The sequence below is a fragment of the Haplochromis burtoni genome, unplaced genomic scaffold (assembly GCF_018398535.1).
Source record: "Haplochromis burtoni strain Fernald_Lab_line unplaced genomic scaffold, NCSU_Asbu1 Contig_4, whole genome shotgun sequence".
Lineage (NCBI taxonomy): Eukaryota > Metazoa > Chordata > Actinopteri > Cichliformes > Cichlidae > Haplochromis > Haplochromis burtoni.
The window spans coordinates 2970915-2993938 of record NW_024582365.1 but is presented as its reverse complement, the minus strand read 5'-3'; the positions used below and the strand labels follow the sequence as shown (position 1 = coordinate 2993938).

The 23024-nt window shown below is 43.3% G+C and overlaps 2 protein-coding genes across 3 annotated transcripts in view; one reads left to right on the top strand and one right to left on the bottom strand.

The window, feature by feature from the left end:
• The window catches only part of mrpl11 (mitochondrial ribosomal protein L11), a 58925-nt gene that overhangs the window by 19148 nt on the left and 16753 nt on the right, over nt 1-23024 (bottom strand). Inside the window, exon 2 of the mRNA XM_005913271.2 lies at nt 20339-20517. Coding sequence (XP_005913333.1) covers nt 20339-20461 — 123 coding nt within the window. The 5' untranslated portion in view covers nt 20462-20517. The remainder of the gene's footprint in view (nt 1-20338; nt 20518-23024) is intronic.
• tmem265 (transmembrane protein 265) lies at nt 4152-10513 on the top strand. Of its 2 annotated transcripts, none has more exons than XM_005913270.3 (2): nt 4152-4395; nt 7571-10513. In XM_005913270.3, exon 2 carries the CDS (start codon nt 7573-7575, stop codon nt 8635-8637), a length of 1065 nt encoding a protein of 354 aa, XP_005913332.1. In that variant the 5' UTR covers nt 4152-4395; nt 7571-7572; the 3' UTR covers nt 8638-10513. The 2 variants fall into 2 exon arrangements, with proteins under 2 accessions (XP_005913332.1, XP_005913331.1); XM_005913269.3 differs by lacking the exon at nt 4152-4395 and adding an exon at nt 4591-4734.

Genomic DNA, 23024 nt, shown 5'->3' with positions numbered 1-23024 from the left:
TTCATTAACTCGTTCATTTAATCTGCTCCGGTGTTGGCATTTTATCACATTCAGCCCCGCTGTAGCGTCATACAGCTGATTAGGTTTCATCTTGAACCCCTCCGCTGCAGGGTAACTGAGAGCGAGAGGCTGAGCACGAGGCCACTTTAGGTCTAACAGACACAGCCGCACACAGCAAACAGCACAAACTAAATTAAGTTCACGCTGGACATGCATTTTACTTGATTTTCCACAGCAGAGTGAGTGGATTAGTCTTAAAAGTGGAAAATAAAAACGATTTTCACCCCCAGTCTCCAGTGAACTGTGCTGAGGCAAGGATACAGGCCCGCACAAAAGGGGCTAAGGAGCGCTCCTCAAACGAGCACGAGTGCAGAACTGACAGAGTGAACCAAATTACAAAGAGCAAAAAAAAAAAAAAGCCAAAACTTCTCAGTGGTGTTTTTGCTGTGTGGCTCTTTGCTTAAAATAGACACAGCTTTTACTTTTTGTACCTGGCACAAGAAGAAGAATTTGCTGTTTGAGGGCACAGCGAAAGCAGGCGGCGGTGCGACAAAATGGATTGCATCACGACAAAACATCCCATTTTCAACTCCATTAGGTCCCCCTCACAGTCTTGACACTGTTGTGCTTTTTGCCACTTCACATGATTAATCACGTGTGGAGACTACAGCGAGAACGCGGAAGCCTGAACTGCAGGCAGCTGTGGCTCCACGCTGGAGAAAAATCACAAGACACCGTGACATGTGGAGGCAAAACACTCAGAGAAAGAAAATCAGAGGCTGGAATAAAATAAGACTGCAGCAAAAACTGATAGCAATGTTTTGACAAAAGCAGCGTTGTCCTTGTGGAGTATTCAGAAAGCCAGTATTGAATTTTGCACTCTAGAGGGGTTATTTAAAGGCGAATGCTGATAAAAGCCATTTTTCGCACATGCACTGCAGGCATGAACTTTTCCAGACATTACCCAGCGGGATGGGGAAACCACAGACTGTATATAAAAGATAAAGTTATTGTGCAATTGATCTAAATTTGCATTCTTTCCAAGAGCCAGAAAAGAGAGGTTTCCCCTTTTTGCAAAAAGTATACCGAGATAAGAAAACTTGTTCACTTGATCAGTGACCTCCTGATGACTTTATGGTTTCGGTCCCTAATTTTAAGTCTTCTAAGGTTGTGCAATTAATCTTTCCATAAAAAAAATGGGACTGTTGTGGAGGACCGCACCAATACGCTTATAAGTGAACTGAAACAATATTGGACAGAATTGAGTTCAACTTATTGGTGCGGCCCTCCAAAACAAAATTAACTGCCCATCCAGTCCCACAGGCTTAGAGACCAGTTGGTGCCTTCCTACCAAACACTGGTTGCTAGGGAAAAATGAGTAGTCTTAACTAGCTGCAATCGGTTGCTGAAACAAACTCCAGGAACCACTGGATTCAATTACTAAGCCACAATCATGCAGGCCTACAGACCAGTTAGTGACCCTCTGGGGGCCACCTATCTGTAGGGAGAAATGTGCATTTCCCGACTGGGGAGTCACAACTGGTTGGCGCAAGTTGCTGACTATCAGTAGGTAAACTCTGTGGCAGAGATATATACGCTGCTGCATCAAAAAACTCACTGCAATTGCCTTGGTTAGTAGCAGATTGGAGTGCTTGCCCGCAGTTTGTGTAGAAGACTCGTCTGCAAACAATTGCCAACTACTTGCAAAGTGATTGTTCAAAATAAAAGTTGTTGCTTACTGCTGAAACCAAGACATTTCAAAGAGTGAAACTTTTACTTTGAAGGCCAACTCTCTCAATTCTAGAGCTTGGAGATTAGTTTGGTGTGTATGACAACCTGTAAAGCAAACACAGGGAGGCTTTTTTGTTGTTGTTTTGGTCTTTGCAACCAACTTCACCTTGCAACCTGCAAATATACATTGGTTGCATGTAGAACAAACAACAAAGAGTTAGCTTCAGGGCGTGGCAGCTTGCTATGGAAAAGTCTCTGCAAGTGTGCCTCTGTCACAGCTGCTTCTCATTTTTCAAGTTCATTTTCAAAAACACCAAGGAGACGATGGCCGGCAAGGCTTAGGTCAATGCCTCACAAGTGAAGCTCACTATCCAGTGAGTTCACGGAGGCTATATCCAGCTATGCTGAGAACACAAATGCCCAGCACGGCCAGAGCAGACATTTAATGATCTTTATGCAGCCAGCTCCTCATTACAAAGTCCATGTGACGTCCACAACCAGGAGGAATTGATTAGGTAATTGTCGTGAGCTCGCAGTGAGCCAGTGTGTGCCCCCTGTGCATTCTACACAGGCAGCCTAAAACAAAAAATGGAGCCAGTAGTGAGAGCATGCCTCCTCCTGCATTCTACATGTGAACAACAACCCAACTTGATTGTTTTGAAACTGTCCACTGTTTATATATTAAAAAAAATGACCAAAGAGTTATATTTCGCAAAGATGTCTCTTGAGTTAAAAGGCGGTAGTGAACTTTAAAGATTAAGCGATGTGGTGATGTGGCACCAGGGAAACATGAACCTGTGCAGCCCACTCTTCATCTCTGCTGGGGGCCAGCAGCTCCAGGCTTCATTAGCCACAACCTGCAGAACATGACTGAATCCCAACTGTTGGCAATAAAGCTGAATTGTGGGTAATGTAGGTGCTGGCTTTGACAAGAAAGACAAATGTGTGGAATAAAACAGACAATATCACTGCTTCTGCTGCTGCTGCTGCACTGACTTTGATTATAGAAGTGGTGCATTCTTTTCAAGCACGTCTCAGGTCGTGAGATGACATCGAGGATAAAGCCATGTTTGTGGAGGTCAGCATGCGGACCATGGCTCGCTGTTGACGCCTTAAGCATTCTTGGACAGTCTGCGAGCCCATGTGTCCTTCCAAACTTCTCCAATCATGTCTTAAGCAAAAAAGTGATGAGTGCACAGTACTGTGGACAGCCTTCCCGCTCCTCTGCTATTCTCACTGTTCCCCTCGTCCTTTTTCCTGCTTCACTCTCCCTCTTTCCTCTGTGAAAGTGAGCCAGTGTGCACGGTGACCTTCAACCACACCCACAGGGGAAGGAAAAGAAAAAGAAGAAAGAAGGGGTGGGGGAGTTAGTTGCAGAATGGAGGAGAGAATAGGATAAACATGAGAACAGGGGTGACAGAGAGGCAGTGGTAACAAAAGGAGGGGTGAGGAACACACACACATAAAAACCAACGCTGAAGTGAGGAAAATGGAAAATCTCTTCTCTCTTGGAAGCCAGCGGAGCGCAGAGCTGAATCTGACAAGAAGGATGACTCTCCATCCCTTTTCTCACCAGTCTGATTAAACCTCTCACTCTATGAACCCAGCACGCTGAGAGCCACATGAGTGAGAGAGCCGAGGACCCGAGCCTTTGCTCAAAGTGCAGGCTGGGGTGCCAACAGATACACTCGAAGGAGCAAGACCTTGAGGACAACGTGACACTGTGAAATTCCTTCAAACTTCATTTGCGGCTGACAAAGGAGCTGAAATTGAATTCTCCAACATGGAAATGAGCCACACGCCTTTTTTTTGTATTTTTAAACAGTTTCCAAGCGATTCATTTTTGAGCAGATCCGTCCCAGAAAATTCCCAATCCTTCTCTTTAAGCCGGCTGTAATGAGTTAATCTACAACAGAGGAATGATTTCCTTGTGTGACTAAGACAGTAAGCAGACAGAAGGAAGCCTAATTAAACTTGTAACATCTGCCTTCTGAGCTCTAAATGCGTCTACAGGCTATAAGCATCTCTCGCTCCACTTCCTCCGCTCTTATTTCAGGCAAAGAAGGGTAAATAAGGAATCAGCCTGCTCGCAAACAATGCAACTAATCTTCTCCAAGTGGCATCATCATCATTATTACCACAAGCAGAGACTGTGGTGTGACAGAGTGCTCTAAAATATGCATTGCATCTTCTTCCAGATAAACTTCCACAGCTGATGGTGGAGGGAAGGAGGGGAAACCGGGGGAGGGTGGGAGGTCTGTGCTGGAGCACGTAGCCTGCTTACAAATTACCACCACAACCAAACTCGGACACAGCGTGAGTGAGTTGCTCCTCGTCCTCCCCTCGCTGTTGCACCGCTCTGCCTCTTTTCACACGAGCCATCTTCGCGGGAGCATCGGCCGGGATCGCCTCGCCGCTGATGCTCCACTTCTGACCGACTTCCCGGCTGCTCCGCACAGCCCGAGCCCGGCCGAGCAGCAGCAGCAGCAGCCCTGCACGGCTCTCTGCCCCCGCTGCTATTTCAAAAGATAAATCGACAGCAGCAGACTCCGACACTGCGGGAGGCGACAGACCCAGATCGAGCCTCTGCAACAGCCGCGGATGCAGCCCGAAGAAGGAGAGATTTGCCATGCCAGATCTGCACGGAGGAGGAAATCTTGATAAGTACGAGTCGTTTCGTTTTCTTTTCCTTTTTTTCTGCTCCTTCAAACTCGAGTCTGCTTGGTGTGGCAGTAGCGGTGACTTTGCCCTCTTACAGCCTCTCCCTCAGCCCCCCTCCTGATGCCTGACTGTATACAAACACCCGTGCTGAGAGAATAAGACTTTTATCGCCGAGCGCGGCTCATCAGCGACAATAAAAAATTAAAAAAAGACTTTACTGGTCACCGACAGCGCTTCTACTTGGCGGAGGAAACGGGGTGGAAAAAACAAAAAACAACCCCTCAGTACTTGCTGTAAATCAAGCCAGGAAGATCGAGCCCAAGTGCAAGACGAATGGTTTGGGTAACTAAAAGCTTTGCTTTACTTTACTAACAGGCATCCTCGGATGAAGCCACAATACCTGCTGTTAATGGGGCGGTTATGAAACAGGTGTTGCAGAGAAGCGCTTTAATAGAGATCGTTAAAGGATGCAGGACGTCTCAAGGCAGCGCTGCGTGCTGGGCAGCTCCAAATAACCACATTTCAACCCGAAAGAAAAGAAAAATGTGTTAACTGTGTAGAAATACAACAGAGAGACCGTCGGGAAACTCTGGGGCTGTTACCTGATAAATCAACAGATGTTTTAACGTCTGGGGAGAGGATTTATTCAGCATTATCAGAGGCTGCTCACCTCTGACTCTATTAATTAATGGGTTTGCACATAATGGCTCAGATGCTGTCCCGATGCCCTTGGTGCTCCTGTGCCACCTGTGATAAGTTGTGAAGAATTTTTGTCTGTGAGGAAAATTACTGCTCCGCGGTGGGTGTTTTATGGAGATGATCTGTAGGTGCAGACAAATTAATCTTTGCTCTACATGCATTTGTGTTCAACCGGGAATCACCTAGTATTAATAGGAAACAAATGCAAGTGGCAACCCCACCCCCTTTGCTTCATTTCCGTCAGTGTGTGTGTGTGTTGGAAAGAATTGAAGTGCTTTTTGGATGATTACCTATTCAATAGTGTACAGGGTGTGCACTCATGCCTTATGTGAGGAAGACAAGAGGTGGATACATTTCTGGGAAAAAATGGATTTTTAATGCTAATACACAAATATTTAAGCTGCACACTATTATGTGCCATCACTCATGCTTACAGTGGAATAGGCTGCCTCACCTTGTCAACAGCAGTGTCACTTCCCAGACAGCAGAATGATGAATTTGGTCATTATTGATGAGCTGAGTGGACACGCGGGCTGTCATCCCGGTCTCTCACTCAGAGCAGAATAAATTACACCCCGTTGACAGGGAGTCAAAACATAAACGCCGGCTGACGGATAGATTTGCAGGGTAAAAATTTAAGGTGCCTGTGGAATAACCCGAAAGCCACGACCTCCTGAAAGCCGGCTGCAACTGTAGATTTGAACTTCTTCAACCCTCCTCCTCCTGCTCCTCTCCTTGCAGGCTGGGGTTGTCCCCCAGGAAACAAATTTAAATTCCAATATCCTCTCAATCTGCGGCTTGGTGAAATTTATTCAATTTTGTGGAAATGATAATCAAGTTTCCGTGTGCGGTGAGACAAAAGGCTTCACAGACAATCAGACATTGCTGGCATGATCCACGCCTGTCCTCCCACCGTCCCTCCGGGGAGATTAATCAGTCGAGATCGTTCCTTTCCTCATCTCTTTGATTCATCGGATTCAGAACAAACCTTTAATGTCTGTGATTCTTCAATAGTCGCCGTGATGAATGCATCTGGATTCATCCAGACCGAGCAGGCTCGTGAAACGCACGCGTTCATGTAAGTGGGTGGAAGTCACTTTCTATCTGCATTTGACTCTTTTCCTTCTTCATCGCTTTCCCCCCCCCTCTCCCCCTGAGCTTATTTATGAACTATTACCATCATGCAGTAACACTTTATTAGGCATGTAGACAGCCAAAAGGCCTATTAATCTTTCACTTGCAGTCTTATTCTCCTCTTTCTCTCACTCTCCTCCCCCCCAACACACACACACACACACACACACACACACACTATCTCAAAACCCTTTTTTTACCCAGTGGAGTTCTTCAGCCCTCTTCAATGATGGCAGAGCTCCTGTTAGTCTTACAGTGGGGGAAGTGATGTGTCTTCCATCGGCAAGATATCAATACACATTTTTCACGGAGAGACTTTTCTCAGAGGCCGCGATCATGCTGACAATCTCTCGCTCGATCACGCTCAACTGTTGCCGTTAGGACACATCTGAGCTGGTAATGATTTTATATTATAATGCCATCGATCCGGTTGATGGGTTGACACCCGGGAGTGGTGCTGGGCAGATAACAGACAGTCCAGTGGTGTGTGCTGTGCTTTTCAGCTAAATACGATAAAGAGACATTGGTTCGACTGCACTGTAAAGTCAGTGATTATTTCTCATGCTGAAATCAATACTGGGGTTTATACTGTCTGTGGCTGAGATAGGAGCTGTGACAAAATAACGTGAAACCTCATTTTCAGCCAAATTAGCATTGCCAGCCTGCACTCACACGAATGCACAGTGTGTACACAACGACACGAGACGATCGCATCTCTGAACAAATAGCAAAAATATCAATATTCATCCGAAATGATAGGGGAATTTGGGATGATTAAAGGCTGCAGCACAGTATGAGAATAAACACGGCACGCTATAGAGACAAAGAAAAGGCTTTGACAGGGCACCTAGCTGCGCCTGAATGCAATTAATTAATAATGAATAAGCTGAGAAAAAAAAGGATCAGAAACAATAAACAGAAAAAAGTAACAGCTGAGAACTTCGGGGGGAAAAAAATCTGATCTCCGAAACAGCAGCAATGTTAGGGCCTTTTATGGAAAAAGAAGACTGTTTAATTCAAAGAGCTGCAGAGGGGAAAAAAAAAAACAATTTAATAGGCTTCCCAGCTTGAGCAGCCAGGGTGGATGTAGCTCTGGCCAAAGATGAAGGGTTCTCACTGCTTACTCTGCAGCTATTGTCTTTAACCATAGCAACCAGCATTAAATTGTTTTACATGTTTGTTTTCAGGGGAGGAATTAAAAAACAAAAAAACAAGCATGTTCTTATCCTGCAGATTTGTCGGCTTTACTGGGGACAGATGGCACCAAGCACATCGATGTGAGCAGACTCTGAATTTTGTCGATGCAACAGATTTCCCACAGTGCATCTGTGTATTTCTCTTTCAGGCATGGTGCCTACGCCCCAGGTGTGCGTATCAACCCTGGTCACGGTGAGCACGATGGCAGTGGTGGACCTCTACTTGCTGGAGCAGAGCATGCTGGGAGCTCGGGGTCTTTCAGGACCTAGCGTGTGGCAATATGTGGCAGTGTTGCTGGGCGATTTGGGCTTCCTGCTCGCGCTGCGCTTCGTCTCAGCTGGCGTGGTGTCTGAGGCGCGGTCGCCACGGCGTGGATTTGCCAACGCCCTCTGGTTCCTGTTCCTGTCCCTGCTCCAGCTCAAGCTCTTCTTCGTCTGCCACAACTACAGGCAGGAGCGTCGGCCACCTGATCCTCTGGCCAGAAAGACCCTGACGCTGCTGCTGTCCATCTGTCTACCCTCCCTGTTTCTCATCCTGACAGGAGCTGACCACATGACTCCGCAGCGGAGGAAGCAGGAGGTGCGGGGCCGGCTCCTCTGGGTGGTGGTTGACTTGCTGGATGTGTTGGACCTGCAGGCGGGGCTGTGGGAAGCCCAAGGAGGGTCTGCAGCCGGCACTGGAGGGATTGTAGAGCAGAGGCTGCCCATTTGGGCTGAGGGTCTGGTTTTCTTTTACTGCTATGCCCTCCTGCTGCTGCTGCCGTGTGTGGCACTCACAGAGCTGGGAGCCACTGGTCTGCCAGGACAGAGAGGACCCCGCAAGGAGGCTTTGTACCCTTGGCTTAGCTTGGTCACTATCAATATTTTCACCTTAGCCCTGAGGGGTGCAGGGATGCTGTGGTATAGGGACCCCCGCGTGTCCACTGTGTTTCTGGGCAAGAACCTGCTGGCTCTGGCTGTGAAGCTGAACTCAGCCTGGGAGAGACATAAACAGGAGCGCGGTGCTGCAGGAGGCGGGACTGTGGCAGGAGCAGAACCGGGAGACTCGACCTTGCCAAACACGGGTACAGAGCAGGGAGAGGGCCAGGCCCAGGGGAAAGCTCCTCCCTCTAATTATCACACACTGTCTCATTCTCAAAGCCACTCGCTCTCCCACGTCAGCCTGGAGCCCACAGCGACGCCTTTAGGACCCTCTTTCATCTCCCATGAACTTTAGAGAATCACTCTGAACGTGCACGCGTACGTACAGGCGTGCACCACAACCACAGTGAAAATTCACGCTGGTATCACATCCAAACAGATAACTGTACTGAATTTCAGTACAACAGCGGAGGTTATAATGCAGAACTGTGGAATTGCATTTGGCAAGTTTGGCTTTGTGCACATCTTGTTGTGCTCAGAATAACTCTAAAAGCAGTGCCGTGATTTGTGGATGTGTATTTTTAAAAGTCAACACTGTGAACCCATCTGTCAGATTGTAAAGACTTTTTCAGAAATGTGTGCTGAAGTCTGCTATTGTTCATCGTGGTTTAATCTTGATTTCGCTGTCATCACGTTTGTGGAATTGCATTGTCAGATTTGTTTTTTTCCCCCCCTTTTTTAAAGAATTCTGCTTTCCTGATAAATATCTGCTATCACTGATTCATTGCAGCTGTTTAGGGGCGCGAAACAGAAATTTGTTGCACAGATTCATGAGGTTTCAGGAAAAAAAAAAAAATCAGACTCGACTCTCTTCTGCCAAAAGACCATTAGATGCCAAAACACAGCTTCTGACCTTTCAGCGTACATTTTCTCACTTCACTTCACAGTGCAGAGAAACAGGGAAAACTTTAATACACAGAAGTGGTGATTCATTTTTTTCCTTCAATACCACAGAGCCAACATTCAAAAGCCATCTACCACTAAGAACTCTTCACCGTGCTTCAGTATGTTAATGCACAGTCCAACCTGATGACCCTTTAAATCAAAGTCTAATCACGATTGCAGGTGATTCTACTTTAAGATTTCCTTTTTTTACATGCCCGAAGAGGTACAATTATACAGTTTTTCACAATATTGTAATAGGATGAGGATCTCAGATTTTTTCCCCCCTCTTGTATTCTATAATAGATTTAATTTTCCCATGACTTCCCAGATATATTCTGCAGGGTCCCTGCACCAAGGTTGTTCTCTCATTGATATTATGTACTAGTTTGTCTTGTCTGAAAGAAAATGTTAATGAGAGGAATCAGTCACTTTGTCATTTAGTTGGAGTGAAAACCTGCAGACTCACGGGCATCACCGTAGAACATTGTTTACAATTTTTATGGCATGTTTTATCTAACTTAAATGCACATGAGTTAGGTAGACTTCACTTCAACATCTGGCAAATATACAAATGTGTCAACGTTTCCTGTTTAAATCATCCAGCAGCAATTTTAACAAACAACAAAATGTACGCAAGTCAAGTTGCCAGCTACAAAAGACGCTGTTTGCAGTAATGCAATCTTTCATCGGCTGGGCTTAAAGGTGGGCATCGAGCATTTTGCGTCATCTTTGTGTACAGTACAGCTCTTTTTTTACTAAATTGTTTACCAAGACTGAATACCAATGTAAGTAATCCCTTTAGAGGTTCAAAATGCATTTAAAACTCGTGTTTTTTGTGATCTCTTCTTGTCCTAAAGTGTCATTCATTCCAGCCATGTATCCAACCGTCAAATGTCTTTTTTCATTTTATATATATAAAAAAAGAATCATCTTTTTAATTCCATTTCAAAAATGGGTGAATCCATTCATTCACAAACTTATCAAGATGCCGGGCAAACGTTGGAGTGTGGCTCAGAGCGGCAGGCGTAAAGGATGTACAGTACAGTCAAGTGCCTTGTTTCCTCATGGTGCAACGAGCCCCTCGGTTCTCGTACACATTATGTGTACCATGTGGAACTTGGACATATGCCATGTGTATACTGTGAAGTTATTCCACAGCTGTTTTCAGCTACACCTCCAGGACAGACCGCAAACTAATAAAGTATTTCATAGTCGCCTAGTGTTGACAGTTCATTGGCCATTACAAAGAGGCATTATTGGCAGAAAATCGCGCGCGCGCGCACACACACACACACACACACACACACACACACACAACACACACACACACACACACACACACACACCCACACACACACACACACACACACACACACACACACACACACACACAAACACACACACACACACACACACACACACACATCACACAGAAGGAGTCGGTCCAAATTATTCAAGTCCAAGAGACCTCAGAGGCAAATAATCGCCTCCTCCTTGCAAAACCTCCACTATATTAAAGTCAATCAGCTCTCATTGTGCAGTCACAGGAAATTGCATGTTTTTATGTTGTCCTCATGCTGAACTGGTTAAGCGAATGGAAGCCTCCCGAAATGTTCTCGGCACAACAGCGCGCTCTTTGCTCCATGGAGCGGCACACTGACGAAAGGCCGTCATTTATCACAATTATGCCAGCGGCCCCATCAGCTCGGATCCTCTCGCGGTAATCCTTGAGTGTGCTGTTGTGTTGTCTGCCGTTAATGCTGAGAGAGGGAGAAGTCTTGATGCGATGGGGTGCGCATGTCAAGAGTTGTAGTAAGTGCGTGTGATGTTTTTCAGAGAGAACTGGCTCTTTGCTCACAGCGGCTATGAATGCACCCATCAGCCTGTCCTCTGAGCTTTAATGGTCCTATTAATTGAAATTGAGGCTATCTGTCAAAATGCAAGTGCTCATTCTTGCTGCTTTATGCTTGATTTACAGGCTGTATTTACAGGATGTATTAAGACTAATGTACATGCTTCACCACAGAAAGAAATTCATTTAAAGTTTCTGTGTGGAATTTTTCTCCAGTTCAGATACACTTTTAAGGAAAAACCACAGAGGGATATCGAGTGTAGTAGACAGCATCCAGCTCTCGCCTACCCTCTTTCTTTCATCTCCCTCTACTTTGCCCACTCTACATTTCAAACACATGCATTCTGGATGCAGTCCCTGTTGGGCACCTCTTCATATTTCTATTATACTAAAAGCAGCAGCTACATAGGCAGCTGCCTCTGCAAATGACTACCTCCTAGAATTTGTTACACCTGTTAGACTCTGAATACAATGCTCAGCATTTTCCCTCAGCTCCCACCAACTCCCATAACCTGAAGAAAAGTGCTCGAGCTGCGCACCTATTTCCATTCTTCTTTTGCCGCTCTTTCCGGTGCTCCTTATTCTTCCCTTCCTCTCGCCTGTGCTAATTTCACTCTAGTCTGTAATTATTCTCATGTACCAGAGCTGTCACTTTTCCCTTTTTTTGTCTTGTATTCCTTCTTTTATTTTTCTCGTTTGTTTAAATTTGCCCTGTAGCCGACAGGCAGCCTACCTCTCTGCACTTCCCCTGTCAAGAGTGGTTAGTCAGAGACAAGGAGAAAAAAAAAAGCTGAGGGGGAGAGGCTGGCTAAGATTAAAGGAACGGGGCTACTGCCTGAAGCAGAGTGGCTGCTGACTGCCATTTATTTAGCGTTTGCTCCACACACACAGTGAGCTTGATGGAACAAGAGAACAGACAGAGACAAATACACACAACACGCTGCTTCGACAACAATGACATCTCAAACAGTCCAGAAGGCGGCACCTTTAGACAAACATATGGCTTTGTTTTGCTTGGTTGAGCACTTCGTTGCAGCCCATCTCACCTCATTACCCCTGACGCGGCGACAGCTACAGTATGCCTACGAGCTCATACCCATCTCTTCTTGCAAAAAAAAAAAAAAGAGAGACATTTAACAGACAGATGTCTAAATCATTCATCAGAGCACGCACACCATCAGCAATGCTGCTTTTGGAGAGAACTTCAAAGTATACTCTAACAGAAAGAAATGATGCAAAAGAATCTGAGACTCTTATGATATGCAATGCAATAGTGGAGACAAACGCATACTAATACAGGTCTCAGACGTTAAGGTGACATTTACGTAATGCCGAAATTACATAAAGTCAAAAAAAAAAAGAAAAGAAAAAAAGAACAAAGGTCGAAATGATCTGCCACTTAATAGAAAGTTAGATACTAACCACTTTGAGAATTTAAAAAAAATCGTTATGTCAAATCAATTAGTGCCAATTTGCTGATAATTACACTTTTTCAAATTTGAAGATTTGCTGCAGTTCTGTATTATACTGCACTCTAAAAAGTGTGGGAGGAAAATATTAAGAAAAAAAAATAATGCCAGCGTCTCCCTGTTAAAGTAAATATGACTGTATCATGAGTATGAGCATCAATTAAGCATCAAAATCAACTTAAGTGTAATCTATGCAGGGTAGTCTGTTTCACAATAACACCGAATTAGATTATGCTTATTGTTGCATCTGCGTGTAATCATTCATCCGTGGTGCAGCTGTTACAAATGGGGATCATTTGCTACTTTATAATTTGCTAGTCGCACTAAACCAAGTAATGTATTATGATTAATTTCCTGACTGCATCCGTTATCCTTTTTCTAAGCACACCACCCTCCTCAGCCCCTGCCTCTAGGTCTAGGTCTACAGAGGAGACACCGGGGCATTCCCAAGCGAGCCGAGGGACAATCTTTCCAGCGAGTGTCAGGTCTCGCTGGGTCCCTCTTCCTGTTGGCCTGAAATATCTAATCTAAGAAGTGTCCAGGAAGCCTCCTAGACAGATATTTAAACCATGTAAGCTGACTCATTTCGTTTTGGAGAGGCAGCGGCTCTACTTTGAGCTCCTCATCCTATCACATCCTTTATTAAATCTGCAAAGAAAGTAAAGCTAAAAAAGCAGCAGAGTAAAAAGTGTTATAAATTTGAAATGAAGATATGTGGAAATAAAATGGAATTTGTCAAAAGTACCATTAACTCTTCACTATACCTCGATGTAGCACTACAGTAAGTAAATTTACTTGGTTATTACTAAATTTAATCCCGTTCTGGAAGTTGGTCTGATACAAAAGATTCAGCCAGTTTGTAAGCTTTATATAGGGCACACTATTTAAGTTTCTTTTGTTTACCCAGAGCAAGCAAGCTGCTTTGCAACCCACCTCCTTCCTAGTTCCACCCTCATGTGTGTTTGACCTTACTGATGTCATAGCTGTTTGTCAGTATGAGGGCTGCTTTGTTATCTGCTCGGGTCTTACTGTTGCTGCTCTCCTCTGGTCTGGCTTTCTGCATGTTTATGAAAAGTTGGGGAACAGAGCCAAACACAAATTACTGCAGATGGAAATAACAACCTCCCTTTTACTATAGAGGTCCTGACAGCAATGCAGTTTAATCCCTTAAGCCCTACACTATCTGCTGTTAAATTTATACCTGAAAAACATCCCCAGATTTGTTCAGTAAGAGTTGTAAAAATGAAAGTCAAAAATTGATAACCCAGGGCTGTTTGGATAAAAGTGACTTGGAAGAATTCTGAAATATAGCCGTTGTCGTGTCTTCGTCATCAGTGTATTAGTGACCTTAAAGAATTCCAGAAAAAAAAAAACATGGCCTTTTTAATTGTGCCTAATCGAAACTGTAAATTAGTGACAAATACCACCCATAAAGTATCCCGGCTCCTCAAAGGGCCACTTGGGCATGCCTCCAAAAGCACGCAACCCCCCACAGGGATTTAAATTTCTGGTCTGTATACCGTAGTCAATTTTTCTATTCATGACAAATGTACAGAGGTTAATGGGAATTAAATTCTCTTATTTAAATATTCCGCAAAGTGTTTAAACCGCACACTTTACTAGGTACACCGGTTAAACTGCTTTATAAAACTAAGATTTAGTCAGTCAATCACATGGCAGCATTTAGGGCGCGTAGACACGGTGAAGACAAAGTTCAAACTTAACGTCAGAATTGGGAAGACTGGTCACTAAAGTGATTTTGAACACGGCATGGCTGTAAATGGCAAAAAGGTTGTTCTGAGTACTTCAGAAACTGCTGATCTACTGGGATTTTCCCACACAGCTATCTCTAGGGTTTACAGAGAGGCAGCTTGTAGAAAGGCAGTAGTAACTCATAACCCCAAGTTACAACCAAACTATGCAGAAGAGCATCAAATGCACAAAACATTGAACCTTGAAGCACAAGAGCTACAGCAGCAGAAGACCACACCCATCAGCTATGAACAGGAAACTGAGGCTTCAATTCACACAGACTCACCAGGTTTCCAGGTCAGATGAGTCTATTTCTTATTCTAGATTTAGGGGCGTGGTTATTTTCATTGACGGATGAGTGAGACTCCAGGACCGTAATGTTCAGTTCAGGTACGTAGCTTTTGTTTTAAGCCCAAATTAAGTAGCCAAAATTAGCACCCCATTTAATATCATAAAGATTTACAGATGACCCTTCTTAGCCAAGTAAAGTGGTTTTCTACCATTAGCTGATGAGTTCCCAGGTCAACCGTGCTGTCTAAATATAGACTAGCTCCAATTATACCAGGATAGCCAGACCAAAAATGCACCATACAAGGCTTCAAAATTGCAATCCAAAAACCTGTTGATGGCATCAATTTACATTATATTCATCTATCCATTGTCTTCCACCTATCCAATTCAAGGTCATGGGGGGCTGGAGGTTAACACAGTGCTCATGCAGTGAGAGGCAGAGTCTATCACAGTCTAACACAGAGTGGCAGACAACCATTTACACCTATATCAATTTATAAATCACCAGTAAATCTAACATGCATGTCTTTGGATGGTGGCAGGAAGCTGGAGTATCCATGCAAATATGGGAAGAAAATCAATTCCCACACAGAAAGACCCCAATACTGGATTCCAGTCCAGTACCCTCCTGCTGTTTCTGCACCAAAGTACTATTTCCAGAAACAGCACAACAAAAGCTAGATCCATTTTCTTACCAAGTTACCATAGTTTGCAGCCTTAAAATAAATTAATAAATTAACAAAAACCGTAGGTGTTGTATTTTTATAACAGTTGAGTTATAAACAGTCACTGGAGCTCACTGTATCCTATCTGATGACACTGTACATTGTGTGAGATTAAGGTATTGAGTCAGTATATAATATACAGATATATAACCTTGTTTCCTAAATAGAACTACATTTGTCTCATGTTGCAGCTACTGCGTATTTATACTGCAACCATGAAATCAAAACCTTTAAATGTGGAGGTTAAAAAGAAAGCTTTAAAAATAAAAACCAAGTGTAGTGTGAGAAAGTAAGAAAATCTCAAATTAATCGCATAAAATAGACTCAGTGGAGTCTCGTATGCATTATTTAACACAGTTCGTGCTCAAACAGAATATTCTGACAAGATACAGCGAGGAACAAGTGTTCAAAGGTGAAACAGGCCATACAAACAAAGACAGGCAGAGAAGACGAAACTGCATACTTGGTGAGGCATGTAAAGAAACCACTATTCTTAGTTTCGGCGTCAGAGTGAGGTGCCAAAAATCCAAGCATCTTTAAAGGTAGCAAATTTGAACCGTAACATCTTTGGGAAAGGAAACTGTGCTTTCAGGGAGAAGAAAACTTTAAAAAATATATATATATATATATTTTAAAAAATGCCATTTTCCCAGTGATGTAGATACATCAATACTCACGTTACTCTGACAAGAAGATGTTGGAGAGGAGGATGATTGCTCATAAATACATGATTGCTATTGTTTGAGTCTTTATGCATGTCTGATGGTTAGCTGCCAGTAAAAATATGTCAACTGTCAGTCACAAACACGGATCTTTCTATTAAAAAAAAACAAAAGGAGTTTCAAATCAAATGCTTCAAATTTATAATGTCTCATGTTAGACACAAAATTAGACAGAAAGCTGTAAAGGTTCATTTTCAATTAACCTTTGAAGCTCCCAAATTGCTCCAAATGTGCCAGATGTAAAATCTCAATGACCTTTAGAGTTGACTGACAGCCAGAGCGAGTTTCTTAATTCGCAGCTTTAGCTCAGGGGAACTCAGGGTCTCCAGTGTAGCTGCAGGGGAAGGAAGCTTTAAATATAATCGGTAAAAATCTTAAAATCAATTATACATCTAACTGGTAAACAGCAAAGAGAGGATAAAACTGAGTTTTCCCAGTCTCTCTACACATGGTAGCAGTTCAATTTTGGCTTCTATATTTCTGAGCAGATGATAAAAGATGGTAGATGAAAGCAGAGATCCTGTGGCTCCAGGGTGCAGTGGTTAACATATGTGCCTTACATGCGAAAGCACTCCGGTTCAAGGAGACACAAACCCTTCCTCAGGGGGTCAGAAGCCCGAGCACTCCTTGTGCCAGATCAATGTTTGTGACTTGTGCCAGTCCCAAATGCACAGAAATGGAAGGGTTGTGTCAGGAAAGGCATCTGGTGCAAAATCTGTGTCAAGTCAAATATATGGATCCAGCCACTGTGCCAACCACTTGCACAATGAGAGAGCAGCGGAAAGTGCTCTCAGATGAAAGCATAGATCCACCACTTACTTTATTTTTGGACAGAAAGAATACGATTGTTTGTTTTCCAGAAGGAATCATCATTGCTGTACTACAAAAATAAAGCATATTTTCTAAAATCTGTATTAACATCTTAACGTGATGATTATCAGCTCTCAAGTTTATATATCTAAACCTAAGCAAACAGTTGCTTATTTACACAACCCACAGATAAGGATATAAATAGCATTCATTTGGAGTTGGAGTTCTTAAAAATCCAATATTCCTTCTGGCCATTCAGTTGTACATGCTTTAAAAAGTTCACGAGCAAACTGTGCCAACTGTTTCTGTTTGGTGCTGAGGAGGCAGTGTGCAGCACTGTTTTTTTAAATCAATTATGGGACTGTAAACACCACTATAAGAGCAGCAAAACTAAATCAAGGCCAGAAGCAATGACTTTAACAATGCCGAGTTTCTCTGTAGAGCCGAGAAGCCCTGAAGCCGGAAACAAGTTTTATTCCACTAAATCATGTGAGCGGTTATTGCGGGTTTAAGACAGTCCTTCCTTTTCATTTCTAAAATCGAGTAACTGAAAAACTCAGTAGACTGTAGGGGAGAAAAAATTATGTCATCTGCATAGAAACAATACAGATATTATGTTGGAAGGAAATTCTCATTAGCTTATTAATACAGATATCTAATCACATGACATGTCAAAGGTTAGTGGGAGTGATCTCTGCCTACACAGATTACTAGAGCTACCCTCGGAAAAGCTGATGGTCATTAAGTCACGACTTATATACTGATGTGTCGTTAAGAGTAAAGGGGTCAAGTGTCATATGTAAGGGAGCAAAAGTTAAACATGTAGACATGGTCAAGACAACCTGCCGAAATCTAAGTGACTTTGTACATGGCGTGGTTGTTGGTGCCAGACAGGTTAGTCTGAGTAATTCAGAATACTGCAATTTTCCCACAAAACCATCTCTACCGTTTACAGAGAATGGTCTGAAAAAGAGAAAATATCCAGTGAACAGCAATTGTGGGTAAAATGCATTGTTGAGGCCAGAGGAGAATGGCCAGACTGCTTCAAGATAACAGGAAAGAAACAGTGTCTTCAAATAACCATTTGTTACAACATCTCTGAACGCACAACACAAGCAGACGAGCTACAGCAGCAGAAGACCCCAGAAGAAGGTGTCAACCCTGTAACTAAGAACAGAAAACTGAGGCTAGACTTCGCAAGGGTTCACCAATACTAGACAATACAAGGCTTGAAAATCATCGCCTGGTCTGACGAGTTACAATTTCTGTGTCAGAATTCGACAAACAGCGTGAAAGCAAGGATCCATCCTGGCTTGCATCAATGGTTCAGGCTAGTAGAGATTTAATACCAACTGAGCATCGTTTAAATGTACAGTATTGTTCCTGACCATATCCATCCCTTTATATCCAGGGTGTACACGTCTTCTGATGGCTGCTTCCAACACGATAACGCACCATGTCAGAAAGGTCGTGCCATATCAAAATCAGATCTCAATCAAGTAGAGCACGTTTGGGGTGTGAACAGGAGATTCATATCCAGCCCAAAAAAAAAAAAATGCAGCAACTGTGTGCTTTGCTATATGAAAATCTATAAGAAAAACACTGACCAATGTTTTTTCAGTGATCAAAACGCTACTGCGTCAACATCAAAAATCTAGCATTCAAGCTGTGTAATAGGATTGTATATTTTAATCAAACACATAAAGTGTGAGATCAGGATGCCAAAATGTTAAAAGTTTTGGCTTTTTAGCGTAAAAACAATTTTATCAATTAAATTAAATAAAATTTTATTCATATAGCGCCAAATTGCAACAACCGTTGCCTTAAGGTTACTTATATTGTAACTTAAACCTACCTATATTATCACAAAGAAAGCAGAGAAACCCCAACAATCATATGAGCCGCTATGAGCAAGTGCTTTGGCGACAGTGGGAGGGAAAAACACCGTTTATACAGGAAGAAACCTCCAGCAGAACCAGGCTCAGGGAGGGGCAGCCATCTGCCACGACTGGTTGGGGTTGGGGGAGGAAGACACAACATTTTTGTTAGTGTGTTGTCATTATCTTTGCGGATCAAGTTAGCTTATTTTATTATTAAATAGGAGAAAATATTTGTCATAGAGAAAAGTGTTTAAAATGATCTAAAATCTTTGGGGTTTAAGCCCCAAATGTAAGTCCTGGCCTGTCATAGAGACCAGGCTAAGTTAAGCTATTCGTTACTAACCCTGGTAAGTAAATGAATGACCTGCATTTAAGCTATTAGAAGCAGTGCGCAGCCACCAGATTTTTATGTTGTGGTTAATGTTGTTCAACTGGTGACAGCAGAATATAGAAGAGCTACAGTAATGGTGCAGCTTATTGATGATGTCATCTAAGAGAAATACGATATTTTCGATTGATTTCACTTATAAAGCTACCTTCCGTGATATTATAAATCATGTGGCGCTCACTTTTCTGGCAATTATGCACATTTTTCCATTCTCTTGTCTGAGTGTCGTCATTATGTCACAGAGATGGATTAGCTGTGAGAATTGATCTGGTTTCCAAGTGTGCAACAGCATCCACGGCTGATGAGTACTGTCCATTAAAGAGGCTAACTGAACCATTTGTATGTAGAGAATGAGCCTTTGGGTTGCTTTCTTTCTATCTCTCAAAGGACAATTAAACTTTAATTCCTCAATGGCTATTAAAGCTGCAGCAGATAGAACCTTTTATGGCATAAAATAAAATCTAAACTTTACAAGAAAAATTCAACGCAGATGCAATTTTGTGATCAGAAACAAAGAGGAGTTTAATGAACAGAGCATCAGCAGTGAATGGCCAAGTAAATTCTGCCTCTGCTATTCTGATCCGCTCTCTTCACTTTGATCATTGCTCGAGGACTGCTGACTTATTTTATTATTGTACCGGCCAATTCATAAATTTTTCTAGTCAGAATTGGCATCAGTGGGGAAAAAGTTGTAGTGGTGCATCCCTGAGCAATAAAAAACAAGACTACCTCAGCTGTCTCTGTGGAGCAATTGAAGCAGAAAGAAGTACAGAAGAATTTAAGACAAAACCTTCGCAGGTTCAATCCCTTTTCATCAGCCGGCTTGTAAAGAGTGAGGCTAATGTATATGGACAGGTGCTGCTGTGGGTGGAGGTGTTGGTGTGTTTGGCCTGGAAACTGTGAGAAAATAGTTGCAGACTGAGGCAGTGTGTGGCACCCACCTGCACAATAGAGCTGTGCGACTAGAATAAGAATGGGAATATGAATAGGGAGGAGAAGGAGGTGGAGGTGGGGATGTACGATGAGGTGACTGAGGGGAGAGAGGCAACTATGTGACTGGCAAAGTGAAAATAGGAAAGGATCGGGTTGCTTTGCGGTTAATGAGTGCTGTGTTCAGAAGGTCGGTTGATAAAATGAAGCACTGCTCCTTCAATTAAGTTAATACTTGTGATTACTCAGAGCGAACAGATAGAACAAGAAGTGAAATCAGGAGTAATTTTACCTGTCCCAGAATGGGGCCTAGCGGAGGTCCAGGGGCAGCCTGTCCTGACCTCACTATAGCCCGGATTACATTGCCTGTATCCAATTTCTTCACGGCCTTGGCTGCTTTGGAGATCTTTGACATCCTGGTCTGTCTGGAAAGTCTTAAATCTTCCTCCAAGTCAACTGAGAATCCATCCACTGAAAATGCACAAGAAAAACAAACAAATTAGGTTTTTCGAGCATATACAACAGCAACAAATCATTCATACGCCAGGCTCATTAAAACATCATACACCCAAGTCGATGCGAATACCCAGAGGCAAAACCCGAGCCTTTCCCTTCTGCAGCGGGCGAGTAATTAAAAAAATCTTTGCCTTCGATCGGCTCAGTTAGAGCCACTTTCCTGGAGGTGTTTGCAGTGTGGATCAGCAGCTGAGTGAGATGCCTGCCACGTTGGAGAGCCTAAGAACTAGCAGGATTTAAACTTCACTAAGAAGAAAAAAGAAAAAAATCATGGAGTGCATGCCAAAAACGCCTCCATCGCCTCACTTCTGTTTGAGACTTAACGGTCTGTGCTGCGTCAAAGCTTCCCCTGCATCTGTAGAGGTCAAGGATAGAAGAGGGATGTGTATTCATAAAAATACACAGAGAAGGTGCGGATGTGTCACCGCCTCGTATGAATGCAAAGAGGGGTCGGCTCTCTTCATTCCACCTTAAAATGCATTTGCCAAATCAGGAGACAATTAGCAGAGTGGGAAGAATGGCCTGAACTCCTGGCCTTTCTCTGGGGAAGCAAAAGACATAAAAGGAGTCTTATAATCCCCTGCTGGAATAAAAGTGATACTGACACAGCTGTAGGGGGGGGAAAAGGAGGGGGGGGGGATCATTGACTGGAGCCAAGGGACAAATACAAGTTTTAAAGTTGAGACTTGTGATTCAGGGGAACCCTGCATTCAATAAAAATAAGTACTTGAGGGGAGGGAAGGGGTCCAGCAATGATTCATTGTAGGCAACAGAGGGTATCCAATTAGATCAACAGAAGAGACAGTACCAGAAAGATATATGGGACCTCACGCTGCTTCAGAGCAACAAACAGTGGGAAGCTACACCCAAGAAAAGTTGTGATTCTGTGTGGATTGCTGATTATCCAGCAGCCGTTAAAGTGCAGCCACTGTGAGGCAATATTTGTAAGGGCATTAAGGTTATACGCACGCTGCAGAAAGAGTCCCACATAGAATCCATTTAGTCTGGATTCCCTGAATAGCTGTCTTTACAATGTGACTCACATACGCTGCTACTTTTCTGAGGTCAATTTCACAGTACTCACCTAATGTGCTCAGCTACTTCATTGTAGAAAATTGTTGGCAGTCAGATCAATTTTGGAGGCAGTTAAAAATGCAGAGAACCAGTATGCATTAAATCTGAAGTGAGAAAAGCCACTTCTGTTATCAAACAATGACTCATGAAAAAGTCATGAATGCTTAACTGGCAAGCTTAGCTAAATAACTCAAACATCAATTTGACAGAGGGGGGGGGGGGACACAATAACTGACCAATAAAATGACACACTGCACCATCCACAGAGAGTGAGGCTTAACAGTGTGGTGAGGGTTGCTGTTCCTAAACAGTTAGGGCCAGCATCACATGTTGGGTTTAATTCCAATTTGGAGCAAAGGGAATAACGCCTCTACGAGCGGGGAAATGACAACGTCATGCTTTAATGCACCGCAACTCCAATCTCTGTTGGAGTATGAATAATAAAACTGCAGTTCCCTCGCAAAATGAAATCACTCATCACAAGGCCAAGCAGTGAACGCTGGAGAAGAACTGACCTACATAAGGCAACAAAACTGCACTGACTGTGCGTTTCATCCAGCACAATTTACATTAGAGTCAAGGAATGAAGCTGCATTAACAGCGCAGAAGCAGGAAAACATGGTTGAAGGCTGCATGAAAAGCCTCAATCAGAGCTAGCTTAATGCTTTTGCTGTGAATAATCAAATCAAAGCCAAAGTAATCTGAAAGGAAAAGACACAATTTTGAGCTGCTCTTTAGGCGGAATATTACATTCCTACGGCAATTACTGGCAACAGCTTCGTTGATAACAAGGAGTAGACAGAAAGAGCAATTTGTTTGGGCCGCGTAGAGTTACTGCGTGAGAGCACTTTGTTAAAATATGCTTGATAAATGACGGGCCACAAACCCAGCATTTAAATTACCGCCTAATAGAAGAAGGTGAGGTGAGCTATAATAAAGCACAAGCCGAAGCAAATCTGGGACAATACTCCAAATTGCCACTTCGACTCAAATTCATAGCTCATTCGCAAAGGTGTTCCACGTGAACGTGAAAACAAGTCTCTAATCGTCGACTCGTACACTCGGGCTTAATAAAACAGCCACGGTGACCAAAATCAGAACTCTAAAAATAATACTTCCAAGAAAATCTGGAAGTTTTCCAGCTCCCCCGCCGCCTGTCGAATAAACTACCACTGATCGAGGGGAGGCATCTTTGACAGAAGTAAACATGTCAATAAAACTGAGCACGCTGGAGGAAAAGCTCGAGAAAAATTCCACCTGTCATGATAATATGCAGGTCTACACAGACTGTTGTCAAAAGATCATCTGAAACCAGACTCCTATATTATATCACCTGTCCATTAATATGCCTGCGAAATTTCTACAGGCTATCACAGAGCAGTATCAGC